Source organism: Pelobates fuscus, chromosome 3 (assembly GCF_036172605.1).
Source record: "Pelobates fuscus isolate aPelFus1 chromosome 3, aPelFus1.pri, whole genome shotgun sequence".
Classification (NCBI taxonomy): Eukaryota; Metazoa; Chordata; class Amphibia; order Anura; family Pelobatidae; genus Pelobates; species Pelobates fuscus.
This window is the reverse complement of record NC_086319.1, coordinates 221739261-221753590: the sequence shown is the minus strand read 5'-3', so window position 1 is coordinate 221753590 and position 14330 is coordinate 221739261. Positions and strand designations below refer to the sequence as shown.

At 42.7% G+C, this 14330-nt stretch overlaps 1 protein-coding gene across 1 annotated transcript in view; it reads right to left on the bottom strand.

Moving 5' to 3' along the window:
- Positions 1–14330, bottom strand: part of NAMPT (nicotinamide phosphoribosyltransferase) — a 65403-nt gene that overhangs the window by 46171 nt on the left and 4902 nt on the right. The window contains exon 2 of the mRNA XM_063448113.1: positions 1307–1463. Within this exon, the coding sequence (XP_063304183.1) occupies positions 1307–1463 (157 nt within the window). The remainder of the gene's footprint in view (positions 1–1306; positions 1464–14330) is intronic.

The following is a 14330-nucleotide window of genomic DNA, read 5'->3' as shown; positions in this document are numbered from 1 at the left end:
ACCTCAACCCGATTGAGATGCTGTGGCATGACATCAAGAAAGCGATTCACACCAGACATCCCAAGAATACTGCTGAACTGAAACAGTTCTGTAAAGAGGAATGGTCAAGAATTACTCCTGACCGTTGTGCACATCTGGTCTGCAACTACAGGAAATGTTTGGTTGAAGTTATTGCTGCCAAAGGAGGTTCAACCAGTTATTAAATCCAAGGGTTCACATACTTTTTCCACCTGCACTGTGAATGTTTACATGGTGTGTTCAATAAAAACATGGCAACATTTCATTCTTCGTGTGTTATTAGTTTAAGCAGACTGTGATTGTCTATTGTTGTGACTTAGATGATGATCAGATCACATTTTATGACCAATTTGTGCAGAAATCCATATCATTCCAAGGGTTTTAAATACTTTTTCTTGCAACTGTACATTACCTAAATGTAAGTATAGTGATAACGCCATCTTATTGGCACATGTATGCAATTATCTCACAATGATAGCTATGTCCACAGCCTTTAAAGACTATTTTAAAGGATGGCCCACTAAGCTAAATTTACACTTGAGAAATGGGTATCGTGCAAAGCATCTTTTAAAAAACAAAAAAACAAAACAAAAACATTATTTGGAGCATTTTATAAAGATGCAATCTTAATGAAATTCTCAAATACTGCATTGGAATTTCATTGAAACTCCAAGCACAGTAAAAAGCTATAAGACAAAGTAGAGACTATTTTGCCTTATGGTAAACTCTCAAGTTGACAAAACTTGACAAAAGGCAGAGTGACTGCCATTAAGTTCAGTCAATCAACTCTTTCCGCGGTTATCCAGGACTGTGGGAATAAGGTATTGTCTTGTTCATCGTGAGACAATATCTATCGAGGCTCCTAAGGTATCTTGAGAGCCCCCATAGACTTAAAACATTTCTCTTATACAACACTGATGTTGGCTCTGGGCAGATGATGCTCCAGGAGCTAATGTTTGCACATCATCAGGCAAGTATAATTTACCCATGATGCTCCCCTGGTCCTCCTGAATACCACCACATATAGTTCCTACATGTGCAAAAATGAATAAGACAACAAGTTCAACTAAAATAAAGAAATAGAACTAAAACAATACACATGCACTATATCTGTTGCATATTATTTTGGCAACACTTGCAGTAGCACATCATGAGTATGAATTTTGACAGGGAGTGACCCATTTATTTAATTATTATTATTTTTTTTTAAATCTGTTAAACAACTCAAGCACTTGCTTTCAATGCTTTTTAGCGAATATTTTATTTTCAAACGGAAAAGCCAAAATACCTTTCAAATATTTCTTCAGAATGTACTGCAGTCCGTAAAAGACAGTTTCTTCATATTTAACCTTCCTTACTTTGGTCTCTTCAGTCCTCCTTTCCCGACACTCAAAATAAGAATATACTTTGCTTGTATTTGGAGGATATTGCTTGTAATGTGTGACCTTCATAAAAGAAAAAAATATTAAATCATTCTTGCCACAGTAGTGCATCATCATGTTCCAAAGTAACACTCCTAGCCCATAAGAACTCCAGCTCACTGAAGTGGTTACAAAGGCCGTAATGTCTCGCACCCTTTTACCTACAGGGGTTAAACAAGTTTTCCACATTGGTCCCCTGGTGCCTTCCTCATTGTTGCCGCAGTATGAGGAGTATTATGCCGGGTGGTCGATAACACAGAGAATGTAAGCTGGTGCATTCAGTCTGTAATTGGCCACCCACTGAGAAAAATAGTATTTTCTATTCTTTATTGGAATATCATTACCAAACTTAAACAAATATGTATGTGGACAATGGCACAGTATATGGTCAAGCAATAAGAACTCCCTCCAACTGACTATTAAGTTTAGTAGATGTATTTTTTCGAACATTTAGAAATGCAATAGTAGCCTTGAAAAGCAAAGGTAAAACATTTTTTGTTTTGTTTCAAAGCTCCATATAGATGCAATTTTCATAACTGTTAAGAGGACTGTACAGACTGTAAAACTTGTTCAAGCTCAATATCACTGTGGGTGTGAATATGGGATGAGGACCTAGTGTTGCAATCACAATACAAACCAATGGAATATTCCACACTTTCTGTTTATTCACAAAACATATTCAACATAGAAACAATATACAATATATTTACTTTAGAGACCAGTTAATGACATATTCTTTGAGCCCTGATCCCATGGCAAGTGGGATGGTTGAGGTACTTTGGATGAGCACAGTTAGAGGTAAAATGAAAGGCACTCCATATGGAACTATTTAGAATATAAAATTAAGCTTCAGGAGGACACAAAAAACAGGACCTTGAGCGTGGGAATTTTCCTCCCACTTAGGGAAAAAAATATAATAAATTCCCCTCACCAGCTCCCACAGGCTGGGAATGAGTAAGTGGACTTTGCCTGTTATGGTTAGAGAGACAGCTTCATTCCTCTCTTGCACTCTCATGTTATGCATTCATTCAAAGCAATGGATGTATACAACATGACAAACTGCATCTTTCTGGCACATTTGTGCGGCCTTTGCCACCAGAACAGAGCCATTCCCACCTAGGAATCAACCAGCATCCTCCACTGCAAAAAGGTTAACAGACAAATTAGAGGGTTGCTGTAAATATTAAAGGGAAACTATATTGCTAGGAATACAAAGTTGTTTCCCTAGCACTATAGTAACCTGCAATGCCCCTCCCTCGGCGGTGTTACCTAATTCCAGCATCAATGTTCCTCTGCGCTAGGTCAGGCTCCACCTCCGCTCCTCCACTGACATCAGCCGGCAGGAGGAACATAATGCGTATGTGCAGCAAGCTCCTTACAGAAGTGGGATTACACACACGCCTCCTTAGTTCTTTGTTGATTTACCCTGCTTGTGGACACTTCCCTAAGCAGGGCAAGTCTACTTCATGGCACCAACACCCTGGCTTTGTTGCCAACGTTTGAACGGAGTGATGTCAAATCACTCAATTCCTATACTCCCTAGCTAGCATTGCAAGCAAGTTACCATAGCAACCACAGGGCAAGTGCTCTGGTTGCTATGGGTGGAGAGTAGGGGGGACTTTCTGTGGGAGGAGTCTTCTGCTATCAATTTCTTGGCATAGGTTGTCTGTAGGGGACCTGAAAGACAGGTTGGTAGAAAATAAATAACTATTTTTAATAAAATTTTCTCCCAATCTATACATTTTCTAACAATACTGCTAGCACAGTGTATAGATGGAATGTTTTTTTAAGAGAGCTATGAAAGTTTCACCTAACAGAATAGTCTAAAGCCGTGGTTTCCAAACAAGTTCTCAAGGCACGCCTACCTGTCCAGGATTTGTCCATTTGTGTCTAAGGGGTTTAAAAAAAGTTAAAAAAAACAAAAAAAAAAAAAAAACATCTCAACAGAACTGCTTAATCCCTAAATCCTGGACTGGTAGGCGTGCCTTGAGGACTAGTTTTGAAACCACTTGTCTGAAAAGCAATTTATATTCCCAGTTCCACTTCAGTTCAATATGCACTGTAAATTCAAAGCACCAACAATCCAGGATTTAGGCACTCTCCAATTCTATCCCAATGGGGATACTGACCTGGACCGTTTTTTGGCACACTTAATTGACAATGTTAACAGTCACAGACATCTCTTCAATGCATAATTCTTATGATAACATTTTAAGAACTGCTCACAATTCAAAGTGAATTTCAAATTCAAAGCAAAAATAGCCAAACTAGAAACAGAAAGAGATAATTTTTCTAATTTAGCTAATATGGCCTACATTGTGATATTTATTCATAAAATAGTTTACCAGGAAGGATACATTGAGATTTCTCATTTTCAAGTATGTCCTGGTTCCCTTAACACTGCATCGATACAAAATAGAATACTAAAAATACAAAATAATATTGCTACACAACACATATATAACTTTAACACAGAACAGGTAAGAAATATAATCAACCATGATTACAGGTGCATTCTGTTTTGAGATATGTAGAGAGGGATCTCTTAAAAGATTTAGGCTGGGGGTAGATTTGAAAATGTCCTGGATGTTATAAATGCTGTGCTCTGTAGGAAAATGAGAAATCGAGACGCTTTTTTTTTTGTCTTGTGGTATACTAAATAAAGTGCAGGTACTGGGTCAGAGGTTATAGGAGATGGGAACAACCAGTTAGAGCATTCTGGCTAGGTGGTGTGGCATGTACTTACTTACCTCCCTTGAGCCGCGCAGCCCTCCTTCTGCCAAACGGCTGTGTGGCAATCTGAAGGGTACTCACCTCCCTCGAGCCGTGCAGCCCTCCTCCTGCCGGGTGGTCCGACTGCACAGCATACTCTAGTGCACTCACTTCCTCCTGCCGCGCAGTCCAGCCAATCCGCGCGGCATTACATCCTTATATAGAGTGTAGGTGTGACATCATGCCTGTTCTTAAAGTGACCACGTCATCATTGCGATTCTAATCTATTTTGAGTCGCAATGATGACGTGGACCAATCAGTACACTGGTAAGCCTATTTAAGGCTTGCTTTGGCCCCTATTCGTTGCCCTATTGTGGATTCTTGTTCCTCGTTTAGTGCTTCTAGAGATTCCCTTGTGATTTCCTGTGTTTGACCATGGCTTCGTATTGGACTTGTGATTTCTGGTATCCTGATCAGGCTGACAGTGTATTTTTGTATCCCTGACATTGATCTATTCTTGACCTTGATTCTCGCTATATTAATAAGTTAAGTCCGGCCATTCTAAGGCTCGGTAATACGTCTTTCGGATCCACCTTTTGTGATATTCCTCTTTCCTACGTGTTGGGGTAAGACTCCCGTGACAGGTGGGTGGGAGCCTCTCCGAAAAGCTCTTAAACAGAAGGCTGGAAAGATGAAGGGTGTCTGGATTCCAGTGATAGCCAGTTAAGTTCTTCTTTTAACTTGTCACAATGGTGGGTCATTTTATTACACGGTACCACAGAGCGGCAGAATGAGTTATACAGTGTAGTAAGATTATGGTGCAGGTTTTTTAATGTGTTGGCCAAAAGATAGATTGGGGTCTAGCAACATACCCAAGTATTTGAAAGAACAGACTGTGGTCAGTGTGTTATTTGATTTTGTTCTAATGCATAGGAATTTTGTAATGTAGATACTGTTCCACAGATCATTGTGACAAGTTTGTGTTTAGGAAAAGTTTATTTTTGAGATCCACTTTTTTTTTTTACCTCTGAACGGATCTTGGAGCAGTCTCAAACTGCGGTAGATTTGGTTTGCTAGCATAGATTACGGTGTTATCTGCGTACATGTGTACAGCTGAGGCGTTACAGACGTTAGGCAGGTTATATATGAATAATGTGAATAGTAGGGGGCTGGGTATGGAGCCTTGGGGAACACCACACGTGACTGGGAAAGGGAGTGAGTCACGGTCAGAAATGGACACATATTGTGATCGGTCCAATATACATGATTGAAACTAGGCTAGCAGATTTTTCCCAACATCTGAGATTTTAAGTTTTTGCAATAGAATATCGTGGTCTGCTGTTTCAAAGGCCTTGGCACAGTCAAGGAAAATAGCTCACAGTTAGGTCTCGTTTCATGCCAGTTTGGAGGTCATTGCAAACTTCTGAATTCATAGCAATTCTCACTTTAGTGAATAAACCTGCATGTCATGTATTTTTGCTTAAACTGTGAAAGTCACTTTGAATAACCTGATACTGACTAATGTCTACATTATTTTATGCAGGATACTTGAATTAAACAGCAGGTCTGAATTAGAAATTGTCCACCGTGTTTATGATTATCTCAATCAACTCTACCTTGAACATAACAACACCAACCAACCTGATAAACAGGCAGTTAGGGACCCTCCACACAAGACAAAACAAACAACATTTAGCCCTGTTTTATGGTATTTATTATTGTGAAGCAAAATACCCTTATGCACACATATATGTGGTCCAGAAATTAGTTAAGCCTTTACAAAAAGGCAAATTTGAACCTATTCATGTTGGATTTAATATGGAGAATTCCAAACTTTGTTAAGCCTGAATCTGAGTTTTCATATTGCTCCGAAATTGCTTCTGACACACCCTTTTTACTACTGTGTGTCAGGAGGTGTGAATCATTTCCATGAGAGCAGATGTTAAAGGACCACTATAGGCACCCAGACCACTTCAGCTTAATGAAGTGGTCTGGGTGCCTGGTCAACACTTTTTTTTTTTTTTATAAACATAGCAGTTTCAGAGAATCCTCCTCCTCCTCCTCCTCCTCCTCCTCCTCCTCCTCCTCCTCCTCCTCCTCCTCCTCCTCCTCCTCCTCCTCCTCCTCCTCCTCCTCCTCCTCCTCCTCCTCCTCCTCCTCCTCCTCCTCCTCCTCCTCCTCCTCCTCCTCCTCCTCCTCCTCCTCCTCCTCCTCCTCCTCCTCCTCCTCCTCCTCCTCCTCCTCCTCCTCCTCCTCCTCCTCCTCCTCCTCCTCCTCCTCCTCCTCCTCCTCCTCCTCCTCCTCCTCCTCCTCCTCCTCCTCCTCCTCCTCCTCCTCCTCCTCCTCCTCCTCCTCCTCCTCCTCCTCCTCCTCCTCCTCCTCCTCCTCCTCCTCCTCCTCCTCCTCCTCCTCCTCCTCCTCCTCCTCCTCCTCCTCCTCCTCCTCCTCCTCCTCCTCCTCCTCCTCCTCCTCCTCCTCCTCCTCCTCCTCCTCCTCCTCCTCCTCCTCCTCCTCCTCCTCCTCCTCCTCCTCCCCTCCTCCTCCTCCTCCTCCTCCTCCTCCTCCTCCTCCTCCTCCTCCTCCTCCTCCTCCTCCTCCTCCTCCTCCTCCTCCTCCACCTCCTCCTCCTCCTCCTCCTCCTCCTCCTCCTCCTCCTCCTCCTCCTCCTCCTCCTCCTCCTCCTCCTCCTCCTCCTCCTCCTCCTCCTCCTCCTCCTCCTCCTCCTCCTCCTCCTCCTCCTCCTCCTCCTCCTCCTCCCCTCCTCCTCCTCCTCCTCCTCCTCCTCCTCCTCCTCCTCCTCCTCCTCCTCCTCCTCCTCCTCCTCCTCCTCCTCCTCCTCCTCCTCCTCCTCCTCCTCCTCCTCCTCCTCCTCCTCCTCCTCCTCCTCCTCCTCCTCCTCCTCCTCCTCCTCCTCCTCCTCCTCCTCCTCCTCCTCCTCCTCCTCCTCCTCCTCCTCCTCCTCCTCCTCCTCCTCCTCCTCCTCCTCCTCCTCCTCCTCCTCCTCCTCCTCCTCCTCCTCCTCCTCCTCCTCCCTCCTCCTCCTCCTCCTCCTCCTCCTCCTCCTCCTCCTCCTCCTCCTCCTCCTCCTCCTCCTCCTCCTCCTCCTCCTCCTCTCCTCCTCCTCCTCCTCCTCCTCCTCCTCCTCCTCCTCCTCCTCCTCCTCCTCCTCCTCCTCCTCCTCCTCCTCCTCCTCCTCCTCCTCCTCCTCCTCCTCCTCCTCCTCCTCCTCCTCCTCCTCCTCCTCCTCCTCCTCCTCCTCCTCCTCCTCCTCCTCCTCCTCCTCCTCCTCCTCCTCCTCCTCCTCCTCCTCCTCCTCCTCCTCCTCCTCCTCCTCCTCCTCCTCCTCCTCCTCCTCCTCCTCCTCCTCCTCCTCCTCCTCCTCCTCCTCCTCCTCCTCCTCCTCCTCCTCCTCCTCCTCCTCCTCCTCCTCCTCCTCCTCCTCCTCCTCCTCCTCCTCCTCCTCCTCCTCCTCCTCCTCCTCCTCCTCCTCCTCCTCCTCCTCCTCCTCCTCCTCCTCCTCCTCCTCCTCCTCCTCCTCCTCCTCCTCCTCCTCCTCCTCCTCCTCCTCCTCCTCCTCCTCCTCCTCCTCCTCCTCCTCCTCCTCCTCCTCCTCCTCCTCCTCCTCCTCCTCCTCCTCCTCCTCCTCCTCCTCCTCCTCCTCCTCCTCCTCCTCCTCCTCCTCCTCCTCCTCCTCCTCCTCCTCCTCCTCCTCCTCCTCCTCCTCCTCCTCCTCCTCCTCCTCCTCCTCCTCCTCTCTCCTCCTCCTCCTCCTCCTCCTCCTCCTCCTCCTCCTCCTCCTCCTCCTCCTCCTCCTCCTCCTCCTCCTCCTCCTCCTCCTCCTCCTCCTCCTCCTCCTCCTCCTCCTCCTCCTCCTCCTCCTCCTCCTCCTCCTCCTCCTCCTCCTCCTCCTCCTCCTCCTCCTCCTCCTCCTCCTCCTCCTCCTCCTCCTCCTCCTCCTCCTCCTCCTCCTCCTCCTCCTCCTCCTCCTCCTCCTCCTCCTCCTCCTCCTCCTCCTCCTCCTCCTCCTCCTCCTCCTCCTCCTCCTCCTCCTCCTCCTCCTCCTCCTCCTCCTCCTCCTCCTCCTCCTCCTCCTCCTCCTCCTCCTCCTCCTCCTCCTCCTCCTCCTCCTCCTCCTCCTCCTCCTCCTCCTCCTCCTCCTCCTCCTCCTCCTCCTCCTCCTCCTCCTCCTCCTCCTCCTCCTCCTCCTCCTCCTCCTCCTCCTCCTCCTCCTCCTCCTCCTCCTCCTCCTCCTCCTCCTCCTCCTCCTCCTCCTCCTCCTCCTCCTCCTCCTCAAAAAAGACTAAACATACCTCACTTTCAATACCTTTGGTTGTCTACTTTTTCAAATGTTATGCCACTTTGGGGGTAATTCTCATTCCTGGGCTACCACACCGTCTCAAAAGGTAACATTACCAATCTGGCAAATTTCTATTTGAAAATGGAACATTCTATATTTGACCCTGTAACTTTCCAAAACACCATAAAACCTGTTAGTGGGGGGTACTGTTGTACTCGTGAGACATTGCTGATTACAAATATGTGCATTTTTGTGCAGTAAAACCTAACAGTATTATGACATGCTCAGCTAACATGTCAGGCGGAAATAAACATTTTTAAAAAAAATCTTATTTTCTCACATTTGTAAAAAAAATTATTCATAATGAATTATGTTCCATATATGAATAGTTAATGATAAATTAAAGCCCTGTTTCTCCTGAACAAAATGATATATAATAAGTGTGGGTGCATATAATATGAAAGAGGGGAACTACAGACATAGCGCAAATTCCAGTTTTTGTTTACGTTTTGTTTTGATCAGAACGTGCACTATAGACTCCGTCCTGAAGGGGTTAATATAATATTAACTTTTATTGTGTTATGTTCATTTATATAAGCATAGTTGATTAAAGCTGAATGAGTATCACATATTAAGACCATGTTAATTGATATGCATACTATTTGGTTTAAAATCAAAATTAATTAGACTAATATACAGACCAGGCATTCTAATTAATATTGAACTAAATAAGATTCAGGATCTACATAAGTAATGTTCCCTTAATGTAAGGGAATACCACCAGTCTGAATATTTAAGAATGATATAAATGATTACTGAATGAGACAATATGGATGTATAACGTAAAATGTGACATTATTATATATTTTGACAACTTAAGCGTGAACCTAGTCCTGCCTGACTGCTACAACAGGAGACCCCATGAGGAACTATGGAAGACGAGACCATCACCTACAGTAACACCAAATCATCAAGTTACAAAATGGTTGAACATTGTCAAGCTAGTGTCATAAGAGGAAATGGGACAGTCCCTTTCTAAAATGGTGAAATTATGTACACTACGGATGACATCACTGGTACGTAGGCATACCAAGAAGACAATATAAAAGCTGTAATTTATGTAATTTTTTTCTTCAATCCATTTTCTTGTTAGTGGAATAATGTTTCTATTTTCCTGCAACACTGTTACAATATTGACCTTGCTGAATAAAAGAGAGAATGTAGTTTGCTCTGAACTTTAGTCTCTTTTGTGAAGACACTAACTAATTTATACTGTATGATACGGCAAGTATGTTCCCTAGTTATCAGACTTCAAATTGCAAGTATAAATACAGTTTAACATTAGGGCAGGTGAGCCAATAAAAACAGCAACATATTTCATTTTTGGTTTCCTATAACAGCTAAATTGACCCAATACAAAATATGTGTTTGCCACGAAGGATAAAAGCGATTAATATTGTCACAATGATTGGGAGATCATAAATCAGAGGTTACCAACGATGGGTGGACGGACATGTAGTTGTAACCAGACAAGTTGGACACACAGGAACAGAGGGGTTGAGGGCCCTGCTCAATGAGCTTACATTCTAGAGAGAGTGGGGTAAAGGTAAGGATAGTATTAGACTAATGACAGTTGCAAGAGAGGAATCAGTCGGGAGCTAATAACAGTTTAATTGATCCGCTTTTATGAAGAAGTGGGTTTTTAATTATTTTTTTTGAAGGAGTGGAGACTGGTTGAGCATCTAACGGAGAAGGGAAGCGAGTTCGACAGGAACAGTGCAGCCCTCGAGAAGTCTTGAAGGCGAGCATCAGAGGTGGGAGTACGGACAGAAGATAGACGCAAGTCTTCAGCAGAGCATAAGGGCCAATTGTAGACACTGCTCATAAAAAAAAAAAAAAAAAATAGACATCACTGCTACATATACACATGCAGGGTGTGACTAACTAAACATCGTCACGGGTTCTTGGAGGGGCCTGCTGTCCATCCTCTTGCCTCTGGGCCAGGGAATATACCTTGCCCAATGCACTTTTAAAGGTCATCATAGCCTCCCACTGGAAAAGCACTACACTCCAGACCTCGGAGGAGATCTCACAGAGGTTACACAATATATGCCTATATGAGCAGATGTCACTGAGAGGGAGGGGGCTGGAGCAGGAACACAAGACAAGATGGCACAGCTGGCTCACCTATCGCGCTGACGACAAGACCACTGACCTAAGTATGCATTAGGGGGCAAGGGCTCCTCCACACTGAATTGCAAAGAGCACAGAGGCAGTGACACTGCACGACACAGCAGAGCAATAAAGGGACACTATAGACACCTGAACAACTACAGCTTAATGTAGTTGTTCAGGTGAGATCTACAGCTCCCTGCAGGCAATCTAATGTAAACACCGTATTTTCAGAGAACATTGATTGATAGGAATACCTCCAGTGGCCGTCACTTAGACGGCCACCAGAGGGACTTCCTATCATGTATGGCCCTAAAAACACCATGTACACATCAGACGTATTTTCTGACGTGTGCAGGAGAGAGAAGGCACTGTGTGCGCGCCTTCTCTCTCCTGCCTGTCAGCAGAGGAGAGGGGGCGGGCAAAGACCGCGAGCTGAGCCGTCAGCTGTCTGAGCACACGCGGTAGTGCGCTCAGGACTTCATAGGGAGGCATGAATGCCTCCCTATGAAGTATGTGCGCATTTTCGGCAAAGCCGCGCATGCGCACAAGGGAGCAATGACGCTTCTGAATGGAAGCGTCTGATTGCTCCCTGCTCGCGCCCGCCTATTTCGTCATTTTGACGAAATAGGGGGCGCGGCTTCACGAGGCTCCCAGCGTTGGAACGAGGCGAGTAAAAAGGGCTGCCTGGAGTGACCTCTTAACCCAACGTTACCCAGTTTCCCTGTGCAAATAGCAACTAATCATCCTAAATCCAGACTAGGGAACCTCTTACCCCAACAGGGTGCTTCCAAACGCGAACTACAAGCCACAGAATGCAGATCTACTGTTCTACACAATGTTAGTTATAGACCCCACAGAGGTTAACCCGGCTGAACAGTCACTAATAGGTATGCACCAAATATATGTTCCATGTTAATAATGAAGGCATACCGGATGTGTAGTAAAGAGAGGCTTGTACCAATGTTGACTTGTATGTACAACCTGCAATGTTTATCCTATACTAATGTTATGCCATGGTTTGTATGTGCACCATTTCTTGAAACAAAAACAAACAAAAAAAAAGGCTGTTCATGTGAGTTATGTACATTGGTACTCCAGACCGAGAGACCGACCGTTAGCCCTGATTTCCTGGAACTGTTTTGGGCATAGGACCATGTGGACGGTCAGACAAAAATAACACTTCCAGGAAATTCATGATTCCCTGAACTGATTTTTGGATATGTTGGTCACCCAGATCAGGGGATGTAGCAATTGTGGGGGTTGTGTGTGTTTTACGGTATTTTGGGGGTTTGTATAAATGTATGTTTTTTTTTCTGTGCTTGGAGATAATTGGATTAGATTAGTACAGTTCCTGATCCAATTATCTCCCAGGCACAGATTATCTGATTATGGATACCTCCTGTACCCAGGTCTTTGTCAAGCTTGGTACAGGTCAAAATGTTGCGCTATCCATTAAAGCTGCTTAACCCCTTAAGACCGCAGCCAAATATACAAGTTGTGAACAGAACAAAACGTTAACAAAACCTGGCATTTGCGCTATATGTCTGTCCAACCGTAATTCACCTCTTTCATATTAAATGCATCCCCCCTTATTATATATCATTTTATTCAGGGGAAACAGGGCTTTCATTTAACATCAAATATTTAGGTATGGAACATAATTTAATATAAAAAAAATATAAAAAAAATGGGAGAAAAAAAAGAATTTTTGATTTTTTTTTAGTTCTATGTGACATTTTAACTGTGCATGTCAAAATACTGTTTGCTTTTACTGCAATACAATACACATATTTGTTTTCAGCGATGTCTCACGTGTAAAACAGTACCCCCTATGTGCAGGTTTTATGGTGTTTTGGGAAGTTACAGGGACAAATATAGCGTTTTACATTTGAAATTGAAATTCGCCAGATTGGTTACGTTGCCTTTGAGACTGTATAGTAGCCCAGGAATTAAATTTACACCCATAATGGCATACCATTTGCAATAGTAGACAACCCAAGGTATTGCAAATGGGGTATATGTCCAGTCTTTTTTAGTAGCCATTTGGTCACAAACACTGGCCAAAGTTAGCGTTAGTATTTGATTGTGTGTGAAAAATGCAAAAAATGCCAATTTTGGCCAGTGTTTGTGACTAAGTGGCTACTAAAAAAAGTCTGGACATATCCCATTTGCAATACCTGGGGTTGTCTACTATTGCAAATGGTATGCCATCATAGGGGTAATTTTCATTCTTGGGCTACCATAGGGTCACAAAGGCAACGTAAGCAATCTGGCGAATTTTAATGTGAAAAAAATGAAACACAAGCCTTATATTTGACGCTGTAACTTTTGAAAACACCATAAAACCTGTACATGTGGGGTACTGTTGTACACGGGAGACTTCGCTCAACACAAATATTTGTATTTCAAAACATTAAAAAGTATTGCAGCAATAATATAGTCCGTGTAAGTGCTGTTTGTGCGTGAAAAATGCAGAAAACGTCACTTTTACTGGCGATATCATCGTTGTAATACATTTTACTGTTTTGAAACACTAATATCTGTGTTCAGCGAAGTCTCCCGAGTAAAACAGTACCCCCCATGTACAGGTTTTATGGTGTCTTGGAAAGTTATAGGGTTAAATATAGTGATAGCAAATAAAATTCCCTATACTTTCGGCATGGGTTGTCGGGCAGGTCCCGCTAATTGTAATTAATTAGGATACATAGAATAGATAGATAGAATAGATAGATAGAATAGATAGATAGAATAGATAGATAGAATAGATAGATAGAATAGATAGATAGAATAGATAGATAGAATAGATAGATAGAATAGATAGATAGAATAGATAGATAGAATAGATAGATAGAATAGATAGATAGAATAGATAGATAGAATAGATAGAATAGATAGAATAGATAGAATAGATAGAATAGATAGAAAGAATAGATAGAATAGATAGAAAGGATAGAAAGAATAGATAGAAAGAATAGATAGAATAGATAGAAAGGATAGAAAGAATAGATAGAATAGATAGAAAGAATAGATAGATAGATATAGTGATATAGTGATATAGTGATATATACATATATATTTATGTATATAGATATATTATTTCGTTCTACGTGTATTTTGATATAAGTATATATATATTAATATCACAATACAGTTAGAACGAAATAACACATCTATATATTTTTTAATTATTTATTTTTAACTATTTTTTAAATTTTATTTTTTTACGTATTTACATATATATTTTTTTTAATTATATATAAATATATATAACAATAATTATATATATATTTAATCAGTATCAGTCTACGTGTAATTTGATATTAATATATATATATATATATATACATATATATTAATATTTAAATACACTTCGTGTATGTGTAAGTGTGTGTGTATGTGTATATATATATATATATATATATATATATATATATATATATATATATATATATATATATATATAATCTAAGTATATTTTATTTGTAACTGTAATTTTTTTTAATTTTTTTTTTTAACCAACATTTTATTTTTTTCACAGGAGAGGGGCAGAGACAGTGTCAGCCAGTGATTTCACATCACTGGCTGACACACAGGATCAGTGATCACAGTGACTGCCTGTCACTGTGATCACCTCCTGCAGATTGGGTAATTGACCACAGGGGGGAGTGCCTGGGTGGTACAAGCACTCCCCCCTTCCAATCTGCAGG